Source organism: Strigops habroptila, chromosome 1, assembly GCF_004027225.2.
Source record: "Strigops habroptila isolate Jane chromosome 1, bStrHab1.2.pri, whole genome shotgun sequence".
Lineage (NCBI taxonomy): Eukaryota > Metazoa > Chordata > Aves > Psittaciformes > Psittacidae > Strigops > Strigops habroptila.
Window position 1 is genome coordinate 49,896,081 of NC_044277.2, and position 24,929 is coordinate 49,921,009.

General features: G+C 35.8%; 1 protein-coding gene across 3 annotated transcripts in view; it reads left to right on the top strand.

The window, feature by feature from the left end:
- Window positions 1-24,587, top strand: part of SMCHD1 (structural maintenance of chromosomes flexible hinge domain containing 1) — a 72,589-nt gene extending 48,002 nt beyond the window's left edge. The window contains exons 31-48 of one of the 3 annotated variants that reach the window (XM_030481276.1): window positions 601-680; window positions 2,780-2,937; window positions 6,623-6,738; window positions 7,175-7,236; window positions 8,016-8,103; window positions 8,504-8,635; window positions 9,854-10,003; window positions 13,419-13,545; window positions 13,711-13,830; window positions 15,243-15,328; window positions 16,385-16,507; window positions 16,774-16,964; window positions 17,847-17,956; window positions 18,898-18,968; window positions 19,483-19,654; window positions 21,628-21,786; window positions 22,511-22,628; window positions 23,619-24,587. In XM_030481276.1, the coding sequence (XP_030337136.1) occupies window positions 601-680; window positions 2,780-2,937; window positions 6,623-6,738; window positions 7,175-7,236; window positions 8,016-8,103; window positions 8,504-8,635; window positions 9,854-10,003; window positions 13,419-13,545; window positions 13,711-13,830; window positions 15,243-15,328; window positions 16,385-16,507; window positions 16,774-16,964; window positions 17,847-17,956; window positions 18,898-18,968; window positions 19,483-19,654; window positions 21,628-21,786; window positions 22,511-22,628; window positions 23,619-23,730 (2,175 nt within the window). In that variant the 3' untranslated portion in view covers window positions 23,731-24,587. The remainder of the gene's footprint in view (window positions 1-600; window positions 681-2,779; window positions 2,938-6,622; window positions 6,739-7,174; window positions 7,237-8,015; window positions 8,104-8,503; window positions 8,636-9,853; window positions 10,004-13,418; window positions 13,546-13,710; window positions 13,831-15,242; window positions 15,329-16,384; window positions 16,508-16,773; window positions 16,965-17,846; window positions 17,957-18,897; window positions 18,969-19,482; window positions 19,655-21,627; window positions 21,787-22,510; window positions 22,629-23,618) is intronic. The other 2 variants (XR_003990797.1, XM_030481284.1) reach the window with 2 other exon arrangements.
- Window positions 24,588-24,929: the final 342 nt, after the last annotated feature.

The window sequence follows — 24,929 nt, forward strand, 5'->3', positions numbered from 1 at the left end:
GCTGATCCATTATGAATCAACTTTCAAATTTTTATTTTTTTTTCCTAAAATAGTTTCATTCTTGTAACTTACTGACATGAGATTTGGAAAAGAAAATAATTTGGAAGATTTCCCACTTCAGATGTTCAAAAAACACTGGTTTTGCCTAAGTGGACACTAGACACTTAAGTCTCCTGAAATCTGTGCTGAAATAGCAAAGGGAAAGCAATTTAATGCCAAACACTGTTCAGAAAATGACAGACATTTGCACCACATTGTTGAGTTATATCATCAATGAAAAAGTTGATGCCCCTCATTAAAGAGGAATTCGTTACAGAAGAACTCAGAATGTGTCCATGGCTTCCTTTGCTGTCTTCCAAACTTTAAAGTTGCATATTAATGAATAAAAATATCCTAGTTCAAAAATGGACAGGGAGAATTCTGAAACCTCTTAATATCGTATTCATAACAGTGTATCTTTCCCTAATTCGGAGTGCAATGATACAAAGAAGCTGTTGCTCAAATGAAAGCAATATGCAGGGAAATGAGGTATACATTTTGTTCTAAGACTTGATACTACTTCTGTGTCATTGAAAGAATAAAAATTTTTTTTTTTGACAGATTGTTTCTTCAAACCAGCAACATAAAACAGATGAAACCGGTAGGGCTAACCTGGGAGTTATTTGTATTCATGCACCTAGGTAAGTGGTGAAAACTACATGGAAAAAAAATTGAATGCTGAAATGTCGCTTGCTAGATGTTTTTAAGGTGCGCATTTCACAAAGTACCTACCAGAATTAGTTTAGAGCTAAGGTCAAACCTTTATTGTTTATATGCTGGTGGAAAGCCAGATAGTGAGATGTAAGAAATTAAGTGTTTAACTAAATAAAGTTCAGTAGCTGCTTCTTTTGGTCTTGTGAGAAGCTGCTGTTCTAATTTTCCAAATCCTGTTTTTTCTGGTCATGGTGCAATACAGCTTATAATTGTCAGCCTGTATCTAGTGTGGATGGTGTCATAAACTGCTTAAAATATGTGAAATGTACAGCCTTTGAGTGACCAGATCCAGACGCTATGTTTTCAAAGTAGGAACACATTTTAGGAGTGTTGAAACCCCACTTCTCTGGGTGCTAACCATTGTTTTAAAGGATTAGGTAAAGTCTCTGAAAGAGTTTTAAATATATATATTTATTTTTTCTTATTTGCAATAGAACTAATGAAGTCTCATTTCCTGCAAATGTCTGTCCTGTGGCTCCTGCTTCATTTCAGTTACCCTGGCTTCCCTTTCATGTCCCATCTGACTTTATGAATTCATTATTTCTGTATCCTCTTCATGATCATGGTTTTGCCATCCACTCCCTGTATCCCCGAGCTTTTCTTGCAAGACTAGGTTGGCTTTAGGTAGCTTAGAAGCTAGCAATAAGTGCTTGTTCTTAAACTTCTGAAGCATTTCATGGGAGTGAATATTTTTGCATTCATATCTGCAGGATTTGACCCATAATGCTATTTCTATTTGGAAGAAAATTTATTTGAAATGCTATTGAGGGTGCTTAGTGCATTTATAATGCCTGCATCTTCATAGGAGGATGGTGAATATTAGCAATCAGTGTATTACTGGAGAAACAGGTGTGCTCAGTGGTAACATCGTACTATTTATAGCATAGAATCACAGAATGGTTTGGATTGGAAGGGACCTTAAGATCATCTAGTTCCAACCCCCTGCCATGGGCAGGGACACCTTCCCCTAGACCATGTTGCTCAAAGCCCCATCCAACCTGGCCTTGAACACTGCCAGGGATGGGGCAGCCAGAGCTTCTCCAGGCAACCTGTGCCAGTGTATCATGACCCTCAGAGTGAAGAATTTTTTCCTAATATTTAATCTAAATCTACCCTATGTCAGTTTAAAGCCATTCTCCCTTGTTCTGTCACTCCATGCCCTTGTCAAAAGCCCCTCTCCAGTTTTCTTGTCAGCCCCTTCAGGCACTGGAAGCTGCTCTAAGGTCTCCTTGGAGCCTTCTCTTCTCCCAGCTGAACAAGCCCAACTGTCTCAGCCTGTCTTCATAGGAGAGGTGCTCCAGCCCTCGGAGTATCTTTGTGGCCTCCTCTGGGCTTGCTCAAGCGGGTAGACCTTATAGAGACCTAGTAACTACCTGCTGATGTAGCCCTAATAACCCATGTTTATTTTTAATGAGAGTATTGAAGTAATAATTCAGTTTGGGACAGAGTGGTAAAAGTTCCCTCCTTTGATGGTTGGCAGATTCATTGCTTTTAATCAAAAGCATAATCAAAACTGGGGAGTACAGCTCCTGTGCAGTTAAACACTATGTTCACAGTTCTGTTTAAAACCTTAAATTTCAAGTTTTTAATACAGTAAAGAAAATGAGTTGTTCTATAGTGATGAAGTCACTGAATGCTTGCAATGCACTTTGCCAGATGTGAGTTGTAAGTGCAGATTCACTGTTTGGAAACTGTCAAAGCAGAATGCTCCTCAGGCAGCATTTTAATTAGCTATGCTTGCTTTCCACTGTACTGTCTTCTGCAACTTAAAGCTGTAGTTGCTAGATCAAGTTAATGAAATATTAAAGCAAAATCAAATTTACAAAGCTAATATCTTAATCTTATGATTTTACTTGTCTAACTTTGCATTAACACTTCCATTTTTTTCTTTCCTTTACTACTGATAACTTTTAGATATTTATTTACCATTGCTTTCATGTACATGATTCAGACTTGAAGTCTGTTGAAAATTTTCTTTTCAGAAGAGATATTTTATAACAGTTTTTATGATTTCTGTATATTTCAGGGGAGAGCACACTTTACAGCTTAAAGCCACGTACAACAAGACCACATTAGATTGTCCTATAATCACGTTAAATGTGCTGCCTGATCCCGAGAAGCCTGTCTGCTTGAACGTTAAGTATGACAAAAATGCTTCTTTTCAAGCAGGAGGTACCTTCCCTGGTAAGTATAAGGATACTTTGGTGGAAAGCAATCACGCAAGAGCTTCATAAACCTTTGAAAACCTATTTTGATGATTCTCCTCATGTATTTTCTTACTTTTTTTTTTTCTGTCTGTTTTGTCTCAGTTCTTTGTAACAGCTGTATCTGAGATGCCTCTGTAACACTTGGAGAAAAAGATATGTACATCATATTTGGAAAGCATGTCAAATTACCTCTTATTTATTTGTTCCAAGTTACTGGCTTTATTTGTCTATAAATAGTAAAGCTACAGAATTTATTCTCTGTCCTTAGTGAAATACCAAATTGCTGGTTCTGATTTTTTGATCTTCCGAAGTTATGGTCTGAGCTAGTTCATTCACGTTTTCTATCACCTCATTTTCTGTGGAATAGTAACAGGAGAGGTAGCTATGAACTTACAGGCGAACTGTGAGCCAAGAGGAACCAAAAAGCGATCAGACGTAAGCTGGGAACAGTACAAAATATTCTCTCTTGCTTTATGTTCTCACAAAAGGATGATCTTCACTTCCTAACTAAGGCTGCTGAGTCATAAAAGAAAAAAATCCATGTCATGTTTTCTATCCCTGTAGTATTCACAATAAAGAAAACAGATGAAGAGCAACAAGTTATGACCATGAGGAAACATCTTTTGTGAAAAGGAGAAGAGAATTTGAAATCTCTGCTTTTTTCCTATAAGGAAACTTTGGCATGAATAAGAGACCTATACTAACTAATTGTGTTAATTCAGGAAATAAATAGTCTTTACGTTATGGTTCTTGAATTTGCAAATGAAGTATACATTTTTCTTCCAGAAAATGTATACAATGAAGCACACAATTTTCTTCCAGGAAATTTTACTGTTTAATTTGCAATAATGCAGTTTGCACTCTGAAACCATGATACAATGACGTTCTTCAGAAAACTGAAGTTCTGTCTAAATAAGTGAAGTATAAAGCAAGTAGATTCTGTCACTTAAAAGATAATACTTCCTAAAGGTAGGCAAAAAAAAAAAAGACTTCAGTAACAATTCAGTGACATTTAAAACAACTAAAAGGACTTCTAGACCTATTTGATGACATAAATACTAACAAATTTCCTATACTGGATGGTATTTGCTTAAGAATTCTAAATTAATTTACACATGGAATTGCGAAGTTACTAACTGAAATGCTAGTACTATTTAATTCGGCCTTTATTTGTAAGAAATAAATTAAGGTGGCAAATCTGATGCAGTTTCCACAAAGTTTCAGGAGGGCTTAGGGAAACTTTTGATCAGTGTCTGCTTTTTCAGTACTGGGCAGTTACTGGAAAGAATATAAAGAATATAATTAAGTCAGTACATAGATAAATGTGGAAATCTGAGCAGGTTGGGAACTACATGACTTTTGTTCAGGAAACTGGTGCCTTGCAAATGTCTTCGAAGGAGTTGGCAACTGTGTGAATGTGAGTGATCCTGCTGATGCAGAGTACTTGGTTTCTTAGCTTTTGGCAAGTTCCCAGAATCATCGAATGATTGGGGTTGGAAGAGACATTAAAGATCATCCAGTTCCAATCCCCTGCCATGGGCAGGGACACCTTCCACTAGTCCAGGTTGCCATTCCTCATTGTCCTATCACTACAGGCCCTTGTAAAAAGTCCCTCTCCAGCTTTCTTATAGGCCCCCTTTAAGTACTGGAAGCTGCTCTAAGGTCTCCCCAGAGCCTTCTCTTCTCTAGGCTGAACAACCCTAACCCTCTCAGCCTGTCTTCACAGGTGAGGTACTCCAGCCCTGTGATCATTCTCATAGCCCTTCAACAGGTCCATGTCTGTCTTGTGTTGGGGGCCCCTGAGCTGGGCACAATATTGCAGGTGGGGGGTCTCAAGAGAGTGGAGTAGGAGTAAAAATCACCTCCCTCGACCTGCTGGCCACACTTCTTTTGATAAGTGGACTTTGGTTCCAAAGGCTCTTTTAGTAAGCTGTTACAGGCCACCTCCTTCCTATACTTCAGTCTTTCCCTTGTTTTTAGGTGGACTTAAAACAAAAAAAATTGTGTATCTAAGGAGTGTTTTCAGTCGTGTTGCTGTTTCACAGTATGATTGCAGTGCAAGCACCTGAATTTTTCTCACCTATTCTCTGTACTCCTTTGTAAATATTTCTGGAGTCCCAGATGATAAACGTGTCTCAAAGATGACAAAATCAGAAAATCTCCTTTATCCAAAACTTTTTGTTGTATCCAAACCTGTATGAAATAACTACAACATCTATTCAAAATTTAGAACAAAAAGAATTTCCGTGTACTACTTGGAGTTGAGAATCAGAATATCTGCCACAAATAGAAGGTCTGTGGTGTGGGGGCTTGTTTCTTGACCAACAGAAGTTCATATTCAAAGATAAAAATGGTGCTGTCTTAACTTGATGAGCCAACATTTTTATGGGAAGAGGGTTTTGTTCTTTAAACTACTCCATACGATGTTATCAACTTGACTAAATTCACAAGGTATTTTAGTTTTGCCTAAAGGAAGCATACTAGAGAGTCGTAGAATCACGGAGTGGTTTGGGTTGGAAGGGACCTGTAGAGATCATCTAGTTCCAACCTCCCAGTGAAATAGGCCTTTTTAAAATACAGTGTGTACTGTGTTTTGAGAGGAGTAGAATTAAACAGCTTCTTCAGGAGATAACATAATACATATGACATTGAATTTTTATATAAAATTATAAACATCCTCATATTTAATTAACATCCTAATTATTGGATTTACTGGTGAACTCAGGTACACCTGAGGACAGGCACTGTAATCTTGGAGGAAGTCATGCCTGAATTTTTCCATACACAGCAAAGCACAGTCCTTCCTTAAAGTGCAAAATTCAGTTCTGCATGAGCAGTGCGGCTTCAATTACATGCATGAAATCCACCTGTAACTATTGTGACAAAGTGCTTAGTTCACATATTCAGCTAGAAGAGGAGCTTTATTCTAGTTTGGATTCCATTTCCTTCAGACCACTAAACTTTCTATGGAGTATATAGGAAAAGCTAAATTTTTGAGATTGCTGTATAAAACGGCAAGTTTTTTGACAGCAGAACCAGTCAACAGCAAATGGAGGAGTGAAATGTGCCCCTGTATCCTACTTCTAATAGATTTAAATATGTGATACTAGTCTGTAAAAAGTAGCCAAACTTAGGTTCAGACTCATGGCCTGAGTCCCTCTTTTTATTACAATGTGGCTAATAGATGGGGAAAATAGTCGTGTTGTTACAACTACTGCAGCTTGCTAGCCAGTAGTTCAATAGCTAAAGCACTAGTGAAGGAAGAGGGAGATATGGATTTCCTGTCTGAAGGAAAGAGTCAGCTACTTAACTAGCTAATGATTGTTCTTTCCTGAAAGCAAGAAGAAGCCATACACATATATGCTATTTTGGTAAGAATGATAATCCAGGAAAAGTAGACTTGAAATTTGAGGGTTTTTTAAAGCACTCATTGGATAAAGTGGTTTCTTCTCTAAGGATAGTTACCTGGTCTAATTACAGGGCTAGGGAGAGAAGGTTTTCCATATCTAGTTTTAAATTTTTTGTTGCTTGGGTTGTGTTTGGAATGCGAGTTTTGTGTGTTTTTCCTTTAGGTATGAGGGGAAAAAACAGAAATTCATGGAGTTTGATCTTTTTAATTCTGATTAAAAATAATCTTGAAAATGTTGGGTTTCATTCCACAGATTTTATGGTTAGTGTTCTTTCTGAAGATGACAACATTATTAAAAATATTAATCCAGCACGAATTTCTATGAAAATGTGGGAGGCACAGAGCATCGGAACTAGGATGCCAATTGATGTAAGTGATCAAATGCGTTTTCAAAACGGGTATCAAAATGCCAGCGTAGGACAAACTAATAGTAGAAACTTCCCTTCATTTAATCAATTTAGATCAATATATTGTTCTAGATTTTAAATGACAAGTATTACATATAGGTCATATTTGTTTATCAATGTCTGTCCAGATGCAAGTTTTCAGACTGGTCAAATGTCAAGGCTATAGTAAGGACAAAAATGTTACCACTCTGCAGAAGCTAATTAATAACAGGGAGACTATTAAAAGTTGACACCATGAATCTTGCAAAGAAGAGTCCGAGAATTAAGAATATGAAACTACCACCGAAATTATAGGTGATCTGATTTAATTACTGTATGCTATCAGTACTGCAAATCATTAAGACTTAAGGTACTTTGACTTTCAGTATATGGCATTAAATTTTTTTTCATCTTTTCAGGTTACAGTATTTAGCTGTAGTAAAGTGAAGGATGACAAGGAAGATGGCTTCTTCTACTTCAGGTATAGCAGCGTTCATTTTATAATTTTTGATGCAACTTACTGTACAAAACTCATAGTTTGAAATAGAAACAAGAGGTTTAGGTTTTGATAATAAATGGTTACAGAATTAGTATGATACAGTGCTACGAAATGGTAAGAGATACTAGCAGGATGCATTGAACATGAGGATTGAGTTCTTCCCTAAATACATTTGACATTTGTTTAATCTCAGAGTAGAGCAGAGTCTAATATATTAGAATACATGATGAGAAACGCTCGCAATGGAGAGACTACATAATCTACTTGTCACTTGTCTAGTAACATTCCTTTTCCATGTTACATTCAACTGCTGTAGAATTGCAGGTTAGACAAAGTGGACTTAACCCTGATTTAATATCTTCTGTAGCTAGGTGTTAATCCTGAACCATGAACTTGGCCCTGTCAGTTTAGTGGTCTTTCCTTGGAAGACCTTGGGCGACATGGTCTAGTGGGAGATGTCCCTGCCTGCGGCAGGGGTGTCTAGATGGAGGGGGAGCTAGATGATCTTAAAGTGTTTTCTAACCCTAACCATTCTGTGATTCTATGATCTTAAGTTCCTTTCCAACCCAAACCATTCTATGATTCTATGATATTAAGGTCCTTTCCAACCCTAACCATTCCATGATTATAGAGGAGTACTTAACGGGACTTTCTAACTAGTTTTGGAGGACTACTCATAATTTAGATTGCTTGCATACTCATATACTTGTCACTTTAATATTGACTCACTTTTGCTTGTTCTTTGGTTTTGATTTATTTAGGGATAAAGTGGTTCCAGAGCGAGTTGGCACTTACAATATCCAGTTTGCCTTCGCAATGGATAAGACAAACATTCTCACCAGTGACCAGGTTTGAATCTATAATTGATTACATGTAGCCAGGAACATGTAATACAGAATCGTCTGGGAGAAATATGATACTTTGTAGATTCAGAATACAAGTACGCTCACATGCAAGCTTTGCAAAAGAAATGTATTTCTATTTTTAATAGTTACTGATTTTAAAGTGTTGATTATGAAAATATATTTTCTGTAGCTTTTATAACCAAGCAGAAATATTGTGGAATAAGAGAGCTGCATTTGCAACCTACTGTAACTGGTTTATGGTCATACTAATTTATTTCAACATTCTCAGTAAATTTCACATGCATTTGTTTCCGTATTTTTTGAGCAACCCATGTGTGCAGGGTGAATTATATCAGTCTTTATTTTATTTTGTTTTATTTTATTCTTCCTCCTTTTTCTGCTAGATTATAGTTGACGTTGTACCTAATGACCCTGTACGCTTGTTACCTGATTCTTTACCAGCTACTCCGGCAGTTTCGAATGTTCGAGCTCTTACTAGCCGTACACTGGTTAAGGATTTATGCCTTCATGTAATGGTAACTATACTTAAATACAAAATCATAATTAGGGAAATATGTAAGACTGCTAAAAATATGTTGAATTTTCCTGTAAGGCATTGATGCTGTCTTTCTGCAGATTATCTTAGCAAAAAAGATGTACATCAAATGATTTGCAGTTTGACAGGTGTATCTTGTTTTATTTTCATAGAGATGACTGAAACATGCAATCCATGCTGTCAGGCATCTCAACTGAAACCCATTTCTTGTTGCCACAGGAAAAAAAAAAATGTTTTAAGAATAGATTCTAGTGGGAAAAACACATATACACAGCAGATGTTTCTCTCCATGATTTTTCTTCCAGGAGACAGTTTCTCTTAGAAATCTTCTATTACAAAAAAATAAGGTTTCCCAAACTTTGAATGTTCACAAGGATACGAAGAAATCACTTACCAGTTACCGCCATGGGCAAAGCAGACTTGACTTGTGGAAAATTAATTTAATTTATCGCCAATTAAAATAGACTTGAGTAGTGAGAAACAAAGACAAAAAAAGTAAACACCTTCCACCCCACTCTTTCCCAGGCTCGCTTTGCTCCAGACTCCTCTACCCTTCCCCAAGTGGCACTGGGTGGGGAATGGGGGACACGGTCAGCCCGTAACCGCTCCTCTCTGCTGCTCCTTACTCCTCAGTTTCCCAGCTCTAGTGTGGGTCCCTCCATGCAGTACTGCGGTACTTCATAACCTGCTCCAGTGTGAGCCCTCCCCACAGGCTGCAGTCCTTCAGTAAATATCCACCTGCTCTAACATGGGGCCCTCCATGGGTTGCCGTATGAATATCAGCTCCGCCATGGTCCTTCATAGGCTGCAGGGAAATACCTGCTCCACCATGGTCTCCCCATGAGCCAAGGGGAATCTCTCTTTGGCGCCTCCATCCCCATCCCCTCCTCTTCCTCTCACCTTGGTGTTCCTTCTGCTGTCTCTCATGGGGTTTTTTTTCCCCCTTCTCCTCAGCCAGTGCATTTTGGCCCTTTTTTAAAATACGTTTTCCCAGAGCAGCCACTATTTTGGCTGAGGGGCTGGGCTGTGCCTGGTGGGTGGGTTGGGGACAGCACGGGGCAGCCCCAGCCTCTCCTCACAGAGGCCGCCCCTGCAGCCCCCCCACAGCCAGCACCTTGCCACATAAATGCCGTAGAGTACATAAATTGATTACTTAGTTCATATTCCAGACTAACTTTTTTGTCTTTTTTACTTACAGGATGAATACAACAACCACACTGGAATTGATCTAGTTGGCAGAATAATAGCAAAAATTAAGAGCCCCAATGAAGAGGATACAGAGATCCCACAATTTCAGGGGAAAGTCAGTACAGTTGAGTTTCCATTTGACAGAGGATCAGCTGAAATTGTAAGTGTGACTAAAATACAGTTAGCTGCATGAGCAATGGATCTAATGGGGCCTATTTTCGTACAGTTTCAAAGTTGAACTTGCACCTTGTCATATTTTGTAGGGGCTTAGCATCCCCTCTGGTAGCCTTCCCTTACAGATAAGTAGATAAATTATTTCTTCTCTTTATTATTTGACTTCTGATTTTCAGAAAACCTGAAGGAGGGACATTCTTTAAAGTGTTTATCCTTGCCAAGTGAGGGAAGTTTACAAGTACATTCAGTTAGGGACTGGGACATACAGGGGGATCCAGGATAAATCTTAATTTGAATTTCACATGTAAATAACACTTCACTAATTTGTAGTTAAACCATTAATATTAGTGGTAGTTTACATTTTTATTTGTAATACTATCTGGCTGTAAGATCTTGAGATCATTTAGTCTGACACTCTCATATATATGTAATGAAATTTTACCAGGTTCTCTTGCATTTTGTCAAGCTGACTAGGCTTATATATACTTTGCAGAAAGGCATCCTGCCCGCATTCAAAGAAGTAAAGATAAAGCTGCTACTTCTCTACTTCTCTTTACACTTCATTTCAGTTACTAGTACCCTTGCCTGTTAAAAATGCTTGCATTATTTCAGTTTAGATCTCCAGCTGTAGCATCGTGCATACCTGTGAAAGTACTGCACATTGTAGTCAGGTCATCGCAATCACTTTTTCTTCAACAAATACAGATTGAATTTTTAAGACCAGTGAGTTCCATTTGTAGCGGTTGTTATAAACTGTAACATAAGAGACACAAATTAAAATGTGCATATGTACAAACCCAGAAACTGTTCAAAACACACCAAAAAACCCAGCTGAGCATAGCGCCACACATTTGTTCTGAGTGGAATGGTCACAATAGCTCTCTTAGAAGCTTTCAGAGAACTTCAGTCAATAGGACTATTTCATGTGGTGAAATAGGTATATATAGATTTTTATGTTGTTTTTTAAGTTGCTGGAGCATCATGTAAGAATTGCAGAGCAAAAGTATACCCCTGTTTCATTTGGTTCCTCTGTTTGTCGCATGTTTTACTAGCCTGAAGTCTATGCAAATCTTCAAACGTTTAGAAGGTATACTGAAGGAGGATCCAACTTTTTAAATAAATTTCCTCGGCCATGTTTTTTAACTTACTCATTGGAAGCCACTTCAGTGTGTGCCAGGTGGAGGGAGACGCTGCCCTAACAACAACTACAAAATCTCCTAATACGTCTTGGATATCACAACAATAAAACCCCATTAAAACTGCTAAAATCTTCATAATTTATTTTATTCAGTACATCAACTGCTTTTATGGAACTACATAGATGAAACTTAATGACACAGCATAAATAATTTTCTGTTGATAACAACAAAGAACAGAAAAATCCAGTTAACACGGGCAAACGTTTTTCTCTGAACAATCTGTCAAGCTCTGGTCTACTCTGATCCATAAGGAAAAGTGACAAAATATGTATGAAAAACAAGCTAGAAAAATAAAATGCATGGATGAAGTATCAGATAAAATTAATATACTAATTGATTTATCTTGCATTCTGAGCTTCTTTTGTTCCCCAAGCATGTTTTAGGAGTAATTTACTAACTGTTTCATGAGCACATTTTTCTTAGGCAGCTGGGGTGCAAAAAAGTGCAAAGCATAGGTAAGGAGTCAGCTGTAACCAGTGGTTTAATGAACTAGCGTTTTTCTCTGCAAATCTTGCGTTTACACCTGTGGTAGAAATTTTAACAGATGTTTAAAACTTCATGCTACTGAAGGGAATATGAAGTCTGACAGTTCAGACAAAATTACTGGATAATTTCTCAGACTCCTCACTGATGCAGAAATAGCAATTTTTTTGTCTCCATGTGCTAATAACCTGCTGTTTAGCCATTGTTACCTAAATACTTCAGCCTTGCTTCAGTGACTAACAGCCTGTGTAATGAGGGGTGAGTGGTGGATATTTCAGATTTTCTTGTTTGGCTTGTTTTGGATTTTTGGGTTTTGTGGGATTTTAGTAAGCAGATGCTTTTTCTTTCTACTTGTATGTTCCTGGTTTGAGGTGGGAGGAGGTTGCATTCTTCTGCTTTTTCTTTATTGTGATTTGATGAGTTCCTACTGCTTTTGACAACACCTTGTGTTCCCTAGTCTTCCATTGGGAGTAAATCCATTTCAGTGAACCCTGTATCTCTTCCCGTCTTCAGGGTGTTTTCAGTTGTCTAGTTTATACTGAGTTCTCTGACTTTAGGCAACTCTCAAAGCTCATGTGGAAAGGATTTGTTGGTTGTGGTGCAATGTACTTTTCATATGACTAATGGGGAGGGGATGGGACACACACTTTATTTCAAGTATCTTGAAATTGTTCCATCTTGTTTATAAATATAATTATGTACACTTACCATCATTATAATGAAGATGATAATCTGACATGTTTAAACTTACGCTGAGGTTCAGGAATACTAAACTTGTTTAATGAGGGAAAATGTTTAGATTTTTGTTAGTATACATTTTCTTAAGGAAATTATATATCCCCTACAGACTTCTCCTGATTGAATATGTAGCTGCAATATTTTTGAAAGCCATAAAGACTTTCTTTGAAGGTTATATATCTATCTCTTCTTTTAGGCTGCAACTACCTCTCTCTTGATTTGGCCAGTTGAGTAGCAATTTCTACATGTTAAAGGTGGAAACAGTATGAGTTTTATTATAAGCATTATTCATTTTATGCATGATACCTTTCCCAAAGTAACAGCACATTTAGATATTACCTATACTAATTTTATTTCTGTTTATCATTCTTTATGGTTTTATAATATTTCCTGTGTTTGTAAAGAAAGGCAAAGGATTTAGCTTGCCTTTTCAATAAGGAATTGATAAAAAATGGAATTGATGTTCATGATAGTGTTTGGATGTATATTTTTTTTTATTCATTTGGGGCCTACTGTCTACTTCCATGGTAACAGCAGTAACTTTAACTCAGCACTGGGAATAGTTGTTTTCCCTTCTCTGTTTATGCATCGGGCCGTTTTTTTAATGTTCCGTTTGCATTTGTTCACAAGCTGAATGAAGTACATCTGAGGAAGTCTTACGGGACAGCGCAGAGAATATTTTTTTTCTGAGCATATGTCTCTTAAATATATAGCCCACAATAATAAGGCTTTTTAAACAGGTAAAATGATAATCTTAATTCTTAAATATTAAAATAGTTACTGCTAAATCTTTGTATTTAACTTCTCTTTAATAGTTACAAAAGGCAATTCCAAGCCAATACTTAAAACTGTAGTAATATTGTGTAGGCATCATGTGTTAGGTAACTTACAAGATTTAGTATATGAAGAATGTTTATTTTCTTTTGTGTCACTGCAAGTGTATATATAAACTTATGTGTGTTTGTTTGTTTGCTTTATTAGAGTCTAGTGTTGGCTGAAAACAGTCCTGGAAGAGATAGCACTGAATATATTCTTGTATTCGAGCCAGATCTTCCAGCTTTGAAAAAACCTTTGGAACCATACCGTCTGTCATTTATGTTTTACAATGGTATGTTTCAATTACTTTAAAATGCTTGCTTTTCCTTAGAAGCAATTATTTTTAGGTTCATAATACTTCTTCAGAACTGTGTAATAAGAGATTTTTGCTGATGTTTAAACCAACTAAATACATTACTGTTTTTTCTTCCAAAAATATGTATGTTTCTTTCTGTAGATTTCAAGAAGCAGCAACAGATGGCAACACTTACAAGGGAGAGAGACCAATTATCTCAGTCCATTGGTGTTTACAGAAATTGGTTAGATACTAATAATCAGCTTGTAAATGAAATTAAATGTAAGTTCAATCAAATATATAAATAAATTTCTTGGGGAATTAAACTTTTTTCCTTTAATAATTTTGAGAATATAGAGAGGGGGAGGCAAATAGGTAGTGAAATCATGAGATACAGTAATTAGAGGGCAGCAGGAGTGAGTGTATCTTTGAATTAGCAGGGAAGCATCTACTTATTTGGTCGACCTGACTATAAAGGGTCTTGATTTGAGGTAGAACATCTTATGCCAGAACTGTCAAAAGAAGGAATAAAACATTGAAGTTTGTGATCTCATTCTGTTTTTCCATGACTGCCTTGCACTCCCATCTTTGCAATGGATGTGTGAATGCTCAATGATCTAGAAATCTAACAGTTGCCTAAAAATGGTTTTAGGGAATGAACCATCAATAATCCTCTTTCAAAAAGATAGTCTTACATTTCCAAAATGTTACTACTTTCCGCCCACATTTTGACACTATGTACATTATTCAAAAGTATTGTGTAGCTATTAATTGTTTATCTCAATGTTCTTCAGCAAATATAATCCTTTATATAGTCTGTTAAACAGCAGATTGTGTCAGGGCAGTGGTTTATGGGAATGGGAGAGGTGAAGGAAATGTTTTCTTTGCATTATTTTTTTGTTTGAATCATCTTGTCTGTTGATCAGAAGCTTTGATTTAATAAATGTATTTTGAAATTTTATTTTCAGTAATCATTAAATGTCAGTAAAGCATGCTGGAATTAAAAAATGCTGCTGTTTCTTGTAATTTTAGCACAGGGCTATGTTTCTGTTGCTTGCTTCATGTTTCCATTATGGATGCAAATTTCTGAATTCCAGTGTGAAAGGGAAAAGGTTTTGTTTCATATTTGCAGATTTTTGCACATCTCTAGAGAGTAAGTTAGAGCATAACATTATACTTCATGCTTAAATAACATTTCCATATATAAACCTATTTGATTAGAGAGAGAGTGGAAAGCAACTCACCTGTTTACTCATTTGTTTTCAAAATTGCTTCAGTTGAGATATGAGACTTGAGGAAATAGTGTCCAGGAAGTGGTGTTCCACATAAAAGACTAAAGAAGGTAGTGCCAGCTGCCACTCTTCCCTTCCCTCTTGCCCTTTCACGTGTTGGAAAACCATTTGGAAAGATAGTTGAGGATGAAAATTAAAAAAGAGCTTATGTTCTCAGACGGATCTAAGGACTGGTGCCATTGCTTGCTGAAGATGAGGTAGATGTCAGCTGCTGAAACAGCTTAGAAGCTGGACAAATCACAAGGTCTTTGTGGACAAATCTTGGTATTCTATGCTGAAATTAAGAAGTAGATAGGATCATCTGTGGGTGGCATAATTCTGAGAAGTTGTAACAAATTCTCTAAGAAGTGTTCCATTGCTTTCTAGTATTTCCTTACTCTCTGTTGATTTCATTGTTTTCAGGTCAGGTTAAAGAAGCTGAAACAAGAGAAATTCACCTAAAGAACGAACTGAAAAAACACCAAATTGAATTACCACAGACAAACACAGTATGACTTATTTCTCACTAACCTCCATAGCATCTTAAAAATAAATCTAATCTTAGTATGAAATTGGTATCATTATATAACATTCTGGAATCACACTGGTATATACACAAGTACTTGTTTAGAAATGCTGAAAATTAAACCATGAGGAAAATTTGTGGAACAATGCCAAACTTAATTTATTCCTTTTATTTACATTTTTGCTAATGTGACTATCTCTTAAAGAAACTGCTGGAGAAATAAGAAAAACTTATTTCTGATCCATGTCTGGATCTTGTTTTTACCTTTCTGCTAAGGTTAACAGTTGTGTTACTGGTATTGGTAGTTTTCATATTGGGTTTTTGCAGGCTGATCAATATACACTGGATGTATTCTGGCAAAAGTAGACCAAAGGAAAGCACTTCTTTTGTGAGAATTGGAGAATTTCATATGTTACTGACAAAGTTGATATAAAAGTATGTTTGAAAGGTTCAGGGCAATGTACCCCATTGCTAATTTCCTATAAAGATCCAATTATGTTATTAAAACTTTTTACGGAAAGCTGTTAACACTTCAAAAAATATATGGGTAAACAATCATCTATCCTTAGATCACATAAAAACAAGTGTTACAGCCATTAATCACTAATCAGTAAAATTAAATCATACACATTCTGTAATTGTGGTACCCAGGTTCCCCCTGCTGGCTACATTTTTCAGGCCTGGACATAGTCTCCCCTTCTAAAACTGCTTCTTTTTGTACAGTCGTGCTTGTCTTTTGCTGCTGATCTAAACTTTCTTCAGTTTTAGCTCTAATCAAGCTCCAGTAGCTCTTTGTGAAAAGCTCCCTGAAGTCTTTAAAACAAAAAAAGTAGTAATAAAAATGTCCATAGTCACAACTGTAATGTGCCTCCTTTTGCTCTCCTCTAAGATTATATGCAACAGTTCCCTATATATTAAGAGTCTGTTTCAGTTTATTGTAGGTTTTTCATCAAGAACTTGATTGACAACAGGTAAACTAACTACTTCTGCAGCTCAGCCCAATGATACATGCTTGCTAACTTTAAATTTGAATTCTCAGCTTCAGTATGTGGATTCTCTTATAAAACAAAAGATGTTGGATCAAGAAGGAGTAATGAGACAGCCAAGGCGAACTTGTACCCTCCCAAACTATCCAAAAGGCAACCAGGATATTTTAGGCAAGGTGAGTTTTCTCTCTGAGAGCCTTCAGATGAGTTTAGTCGTTATATAGTAGCGATGAAATATTAGCCAACCAAATACGCAAGTAATTTTTGAGAGGTATTGAAAAAAAGACAGCGTTCTCAACCCATCAGATGACCAAGCTCTTCTGACAGAGCCATCAACGGGGGAGTTAAATGTCTGATTGAAGTTACAAGATGATTGTGATCAGTATGAAAAGGGGAAGTGGCCTTGGCTTCTATGTTGACTGTTCTAACTTCTGTGATATAGATTGCACATTTAGCACAAATTGAGGATAACGAAGCAGCAAAAGTTATCTCTTGGCATTTGGCAAGTGACATGGACTGTGTAGTCACACTGACTACTGAAGCCGCTCGTTCTATCTTTGATGAAACTCAAGGTCGACAGCAAGTGTTACCTCTTGACTCTATTTACAAGAAGACACTCCCTGATTGGAACAGGTAGGGGAAAAACAATGAAACTTCTGCATTTGTATTTCATATGAATTTAATTTTTTTTTTTTTTCCCTTGTCTAATTCATTTTTTAAACTTCACTCCCTTAATAGGATGATTCAAATAATGATTCAAAGTATAGAATTTCTGGCTTCATAATTATAGCAACAGTAACGTCACTTGAAGTGTTAGCTGAAATCATAGCTTTATATCTTCCTTTTCTGTGCATTGTTCTTTGTTCAATAGAGTTTTTATATTAAAGAGAAAACAATCTACCTTTTCTTCACTTCTACATATTTTCTAGAACAGGAACTTTTTTGTAAATAATTCTAGTTCTTCACATCAGATACTAACTTTTTTAAAAATCCAGTTCCATTGTACATTCCCTTAAATCATCTATAGTTATAAAAATTAATTCTGCTGTTCTGGTTTCCTGGAAGATAAAGGAAAATACGTTGATTCCATGCCTGAAAATAATTTCTTTGTGAAGATGACTTCTAATGTCATAAAGAATGCCTTTTAGAAAAGATCTGATATGCATATATGATCTCATATCTCAAAAGATCTCATATGCAATATATCTGATATTTATAAGGTCCAAAATCTCAGTTTTTATAAAATAGATTATTGAAACTTGCCTGTAAAATTGGTCACATGGATTTGTTGGATATACATCTCATTACAAATTAGTCTTTTACCAAAGAATCTTTAATACCACTGGCATTTCAGATAGTGTTAGGATCCTTTTGCACCTAATGTGGAAGTGTTAAGATGCATTTGATTCAATTTGAGATTTCTGATGAGATTGTCAGGAGCAATAATGAAATAAACGCAATTTACTTTTCTTTTTTTTTTTCTTTTCTCCCTCACTCTTCCCTTTCCTTAACCAGGCCTTTACCTCACTTAAGAAATGGAAAAACCTTCTTCAAACCTGTTGGAAATCCTGTATTTGCCAGAGATCTGTTAACATTTCCGGATAATGTAGAGCATTGTCAAACAGGTAAATGATATTAAAGAAACTGTTCATAATTTCTTTCTTTTTAATAAATAAAACACAGAAACATCAAAAATCATAGTTCATTCAGTAATCTTCATTGAGACATTTTCAAATACCAGTGAGGACAGGAAAGCACCGGCACCCATGGGGAGGTGGCACTGGGGGACAGAGACCACATCCTTTTCCTACATTTTTTTTCTTAAATTAAGGAGATCTAGTCCTTAATGGAGAGTTGGAATCTGTAATTATTTCAAAAAGTTTTTCATTTAACTTCACAACTTCTCAGTATTGAAATACTCATCTCTTCATAAAAAACAATTTTTAGTCCAGTTTATTTTCAGAGAATTAGATACTGTCAGAGACTTTAACGATAAATTCTTCTCCATGTCCTCAGGGGAATTTAAAAACCACATTGCTTGTCATATCTCATGCAAGGCTGCATGAAGTTAGGCTTTGTATAGAACAGTTTTTTATTAGCAAAAGAAAAGCCTTAAACTCAGTTGGATCATCAGCCTGTGAATGTTTTTTTTTTTTCTTCTTTGATAACCCAGTAAATATTAAGAAACATATTAAGAAACTGAGAACACGATTCAAGAAGGATTTAAAAAATTATCACTTATATAATTTCCTAAAATTCGGGATTTTATTATGTGTGTCTTCATAAATGTAAAACTAAGATATCGAGAGAGTACTTTGGAAAATAATTGCCTTATGGCATAATTGACTGTAAACATACTGAATTTTTTCTTTATGAATTCTTTGAAAACAGAAGATTGCTATTTATCTCAATCTCAGAATAAAGTTTCATTGAAAAACATGCAGCTGATGTTTTCCTGGTACTTATCTGAAAAGCTGTAATAATGATGCCTCAGAATTGATTTTTCAAAACTCAAGTTATTTTGTTTGCAGAGAAGTTTAATGGTTCAAAAAATTACATTTTTCAGTGTTTGGGATGCTCTTGGGTGACACTATCATTATAGATAATTTGGACGCTGCCAACCATTACAGAAAAGAGGTATGTTTCAATTATTCTTTATATTTTTAAAACAAACATATTGCATAGTTATATATTTAATACATTACAAACTTAGATTAATTGCTGCGTTTAATGCTGCATTAGTTGTAAGTGTGCTTACTGTCTGTGGGTCTCGATGCACTTAACAGTGAATGAAATCTCTCTTACTGGCAGTGGCAACATTACTTCTATTCAACAAATCCCATTATGTGAATGTTGCCATGAAGCATGAGACCATGTTTTTAAACATAAACATTTTTAGTTTATCTTTAAAAAAGATAAAGTGCTCACATTTTTTATCAACGCTAAAGTTTATTGACATTACTACCATAGTATATGTTGAAAATTAGCATTACTTGAAACCAAAAGTCATGAAATGTAATTTCATGAAATACGTTCTCATTAGAGAACAAGGTGCATCATGACGAAGATTTGAAGCTTCACAGCAGTGGTGCTGAAAACTTATATTTTCCATGGAGTTACTAATTTAGTTTCACTTTTTATACCTGTGTAGGTTGTAAAAATTACACATTGCCCTACTTTGCTGACTAGGGCAGGAGACAGGATTCGTAGTAATGGAAAATTTGGAGGCCTTCAGAATAAAGCTCCTCCAATGGACAAACTCAGAGGAATGGTATTTGGAGCACCCATGCCAAAACTTTACTCTACTTTTGCTGGACAGATAGGTGGGTTAATGAAGGCACGAAAATACAAAACTTCCAAAATTATATTGCTTGCCTATGTTTGTTATTCTCTTACGTAATATAAAAAGGAAAACTTCAATTTAGCATAAAGTTATTTTAAGAAATATGACCTGTTTGATGTCCTATTTATGAATTTCCCTTTTCTTAGAAGTTTACAGCTATTAAATTTCCTGAAAGAAAATACAATAATCATGAGATATTCCCCCTTTATCTTAGTCCTTTAAAGAGTATAAGCAGTGGTAATCATTCAAACAGGAGGCATGAGAAGCTTGAGCTGATTAAATTCCATCATCCTTGAAAAATAAGTTTGGGTCTTTCTTCTCTAGAAATACCATACAGCAATTCAGAATCCCTTACTATGCACGTAAGTCCTATGAAGCAGTGGTAGAAAAGTTCCTGTTCTCGTAAGAGTCACACACAACATCTTCTACATTATTTCCCTAACAGGAAGATACCTTATATTGCCTGTGGGATCACTCACATTTCATTATGTCTGGAGTCTTCCTTTCAGAATAAAGGTTATAAGTTAAAAGATGGTAGCTTCTGGTACATAAGAGCTGACCTGACTGATTTGTAGAACATTGAAAAGTTTTAATCACAAATAAAGTTGCTCTTAAATACTTAATTTTCAAAATAAAGGAAATGAAGTTTCTTCATGACAGTCTTCCTAGAAATGTGCCACAGAGAGGAGTAGGGAAGAGCAAGAGAGAGAGAACACCTGTACCTATTGGAGTAACTCTGAATATGAGCAAACTACATAAGATTGACCAATTGAGGGAGAAAGAAGACTAAAAAGATCTTTCCTAAGCATTTCAGTAAAAATATATTACATGTTGGGAAACCATAGTAGGCATTTCAGCTACAGACTGAAATATGCTGGGTTTAGCACGCTATATTTTTCTGTCAACACATTTTCAATTGTTGAACTCAGTTGCTACCCAATGTGAATTAAATTGGAATTTTCTGTAATTTAGTACAGGGACAATCATAGCAGAAGAAAAGGCATGTTTTAATTTCTCTTGGATAATTAGTAGACACTTAAAGGAAAATAATAGTGAAATTCCACATAAAGGACAGCACCTCATTACACAAGACTTGTTTTGAACTGAATTTCAGCCTTAACATTAGTTTTGACTTGCTCTTCTGTGTTTGTAGCATAAAAGTAAAATAGTTACTTACACAGTGATTACACTGACAAGGTACTTCTAAAATAAACCATACTAAGAATTTACGGTGCCTTTTGTCAGTCTTCAGTAACTATGTGATTGCTTTCACCCTGTGGCAAATGTAAGGTAATTTAGTGTTCAGTTAAGCTTTGTGCTGCCTCATATTCACTACAAAGTAAAATGAATGAGCCTGGGCTAACACGCTCAAACCCTTTATTACCTGACATATTTATTCAAAGCCTAGACAAAGAAAAGCTCTTTGTCTTACGTGTTAAAAGAGGAATAAAGTTTGTCAGCAAAATAGGCTCTTGTTTATCTGAGTCTGCTGTTGTGTCGTTGTTTAAATATCTGTAGGTGAGACAAAGTGAAACTCAGTAAATATTCTCTTGTTCCACAAGGTGGACTAAAATTCAAGTCAGTAATACGAGCTTCAGCTTTGTAGCATTAAAAGCAAAACATTACAAGCACACTTAACGGCATCAAAGGTGGAGAATTCAGTTTGGAGCACGCAAGCAACACGATGTGTAAAGAAATGCCTGTTAGCCACATCATGTTCAGAATTCACTGGTATCTTTGTTATCAGGCTCAAAAAGAAAAGAAGAGTCAAAATACTCATGTGACTTTTACTCAGTTTAACAACTGGTCCACTCTAAGTTTGGGTGGAGTTTTTTTTAAGTAATGCTTTTGAACGATGTTTTCTACATTGTGTGGGTTGTATTTGGTAGCCTTCGAAATCAAAATGACCACTTAGTTACTGTTTTCTGTTTTATTATTTTACTCTTCAATTAGATCTTCTTCAGCAATACCGTGCAGCAGTGGTGAAACTTGATAAAGTGAATAAGGACCTTGATTTACATTTGCAGTCACTTAACACTCCAGAAGTGCAAAAGAAAAAACAGGAACTTGCCGAACAAGAGAAAAGCCTCAAGCTAATAGAACAAAAATTGGGTAGGTTATTGTATTATATTTTTGGTGTCCTAAAGGAGGAGAACTGTTAATTCATCCATCCGGATGAATTCTACTCTTACAAACTAACATGTTCAAACTAGGAAGGAAGATTGTTAAAATAAATTTAGAGCTTAGAGATGTCTCATTTTAGGGAAAGAATAGAAAAACAGTATGTAGTATGATGCTGTGGATATTGCTTAGAACACCACTGCCCTGTAGTATATTCAGATAATAAAAATGTGGCCAGTTAGTGTCTTGTGAACATGAAACTATGATCTTGCTAATATGAGATTATATAACTAACAGGCTGGCTGGCCCAGTGCTAGAGAACGTTGACATTCTTTTTGAAATGACTGCGTAATAAAGAGCTGAATTGCTTTTGCTAAGGAAACACAAACAAAACATTGTGCTATAAAAAGAAACGCACCTAATTCTGCAAGGATAGTATTTCTGAGTTAGAAATTGTTTTTATGTCAATATTGAATCATTTGTGATATTTCAAAATGTATCTAAAAAAACAACACTTACTCTGTGACAACTATAAATAAAGCAGATGGTTTTACCTGTCATCTTTGAACTCAGTTTCAGACATGAGGTAGCTATAAATTTTATGGCATGTCTAAAGCCTTACTTCGAAAGTTTAGCACTACTGTTACAGGGACCATTTATTACCAATAGGATTCTTTTTTTTTGTAATTTGTTCTTACTTGCCACTTTTTCATAGGTATGACTCCATCAGATAAAGTCACTGAATCATTATTTCAGCCTGTAATGTCAGATATGCCTGACACCCCCATCCCTCCCAAAAGAATGCGAAGAGAAACAGTGAAAAAATTGTATAGGTAGGTCTATTCTGAATCTAGTCATTATTTTCCCATCTCTTGAATTCAAAGCAAACACTATTTTTGTTTGGTTGAGGTTGTTGGTTTTTGGGTTTTTTTTTTGCATGGGAGATATATAATTTTTTTAAAAGCATATTTATATACAGCAACCAACAAGTAAGTTGTAAGGCTGATTTTCAAGGTAATTTTTATTTCCTTTAAAGTTTCTGCTGTTATTTAATATACAAATACAAATCTTCGATACGAAGATTTGCTTGCTAACTCTGTTTCTCTGTTTGAACTGATTGATTGGCATCATTCGCATTCCCCATGTATTCAACTCTGTTACACCCCAGAAATAGTTGAGATGGCTTGGTCTGTAAATTTTTTTAAGGTGTGATGTCAAATACTAGACAGATGAACAGAGAAAGAATCATTCTTGTATAACTTTTTCTAAGTAACTGTCTGAGGTGAGCTGATGTTAAAGTATTTAAGACAGTTATCTTTACCTGTGGGCACATAGTTCTATATTGCCTCTGTGGCTACTGAGCATTGGTACACCCAAAAAAAGTATCAGGGAAATCTGTAAGTCTGTATCTTCAAGATGGCATGGAACTGACTTTTCCATTTCTCATGTCTCTCCTCAGCAACACCATTGTTGCTGCTGAACTGTGGTCATATTTTTGAGACTATTTAAATCTTAGTACTTGTGTTCTCTAAATCTCAGAACTAGTTTTTACTATATTACTATGTCTCTTTATATTTGTTGTTAATTTTTTTATCCACATGTAGAACTTAACTGGTTATATACTTAAACCATCTAGTATTAGCCTGATGCTATTCCTCATTTCAACAAAACAATTCCAAGAATAAGAAACTGTACATAAATATGGGGGTTTATAATTTTTATACTAGTGGGAGCTCTGTGCTTTTGCATCAATTATATCAAATATATATAAAAAATATAGAAAAGGCTTGGTTTATAAGGTACTGTGCTATGTTTTTGTCTAGCTCAGAAGAATGGATCTCCTCTACCGCGAAGAAGCAGCAGCAGCAGCAGCAGCAATTGCTGCAAGTACCCACTTCAGAACTTAATGGAACTTCACGAAAGAGAAAGGCATAGACTGATGAGACTTGCTGGAAATGGCTCTGTATTGAAAATGTGAATACATTCAGTTAAAGAAAATATTCATGTTGTACTACCCATTACAATGACGATTTTTATACTGATAGAAGATATAAATGTATTTCAGTTAGTAGTAACAAAAAAGAAGTCTTTAGCATTGATAGCCTAATTTTTGTATAATTTTCATTTCTAAAAGCTTTCAGAGTTTTTATGTTCATGTGTGAAAAAAGTTTAAAATATATCCTTTTTTATTTATGAAAAAAATCAATCTTTTCAATAAAACTGCTTCAATACAAAGCACTGCCAATATAATCATTCGTAATACTTAAGTCAACAGATTGTGCCACAAAATGAGATTTTTAATTTTAAAAGCATCCTGGGCTGTTTCGGGTAAGAGAACATTCTGGGCTGCTCTTTTTTGATGGATGAGCTGTCAAGGTAGTATCAATTTAAAAGGGAGGGTTTGAGCAGAGATATAGCTGAGATCTAACCACAGCTGTTTGTGAAGTCTTTAGGTGGTTAACAACAAGCCAGTATCTAAGGCTAGACCCAAGGTGTTGACATGGGAATTCATATCTCCTCCAGACAGTGCCAATAGGAAAAACAAAGTAATAAGTTCTCAGTATGAAGAGTCTTAACAGGTTCACTAGGAGGCTATTCTAAGGATTGGGAGAGTGGTGAGTAGGGATACTTCATTGGGTGCAAATGAGATAGAATACTGAACAAATGCTAACCACTTTTCAACATCTATATTACCACAACCCCCCTAAAAGAACCACTGCTTAAGCAGACCAAAAATTGGTCCTTGACAACAAAAGTGTAACTGACAGAAGGATTTGAGTAGGAAATGGTGATGTCACAAAGGAAAAGTAAAAATCCTTACAGTTGAACTGTGTGTGTGCATATTAAAAGTTGGAAGTGGGTACATAAGCTGGAGGTAGAATAATTGTGTTGGGAAATTCTAGATACCTCAACAGAATTTGTTAAGGAAAAATTAAGTAGTGGTGGAATGGTCTCCAAAACCTCGTGTCTTAAAGGTAGTCTGAATTACTTCAGGCATCATTTTGTCCTATTCTTAAAATAAATATGTTCAAATGTAACATGTAACAGCAGCCAAGAACTATGCTACCCCTGCCTCAGCCCTTTTTCCTGGTTTTTCAGCTCTAAATTTAAACAGCAAGACTTGAACCAGGCAG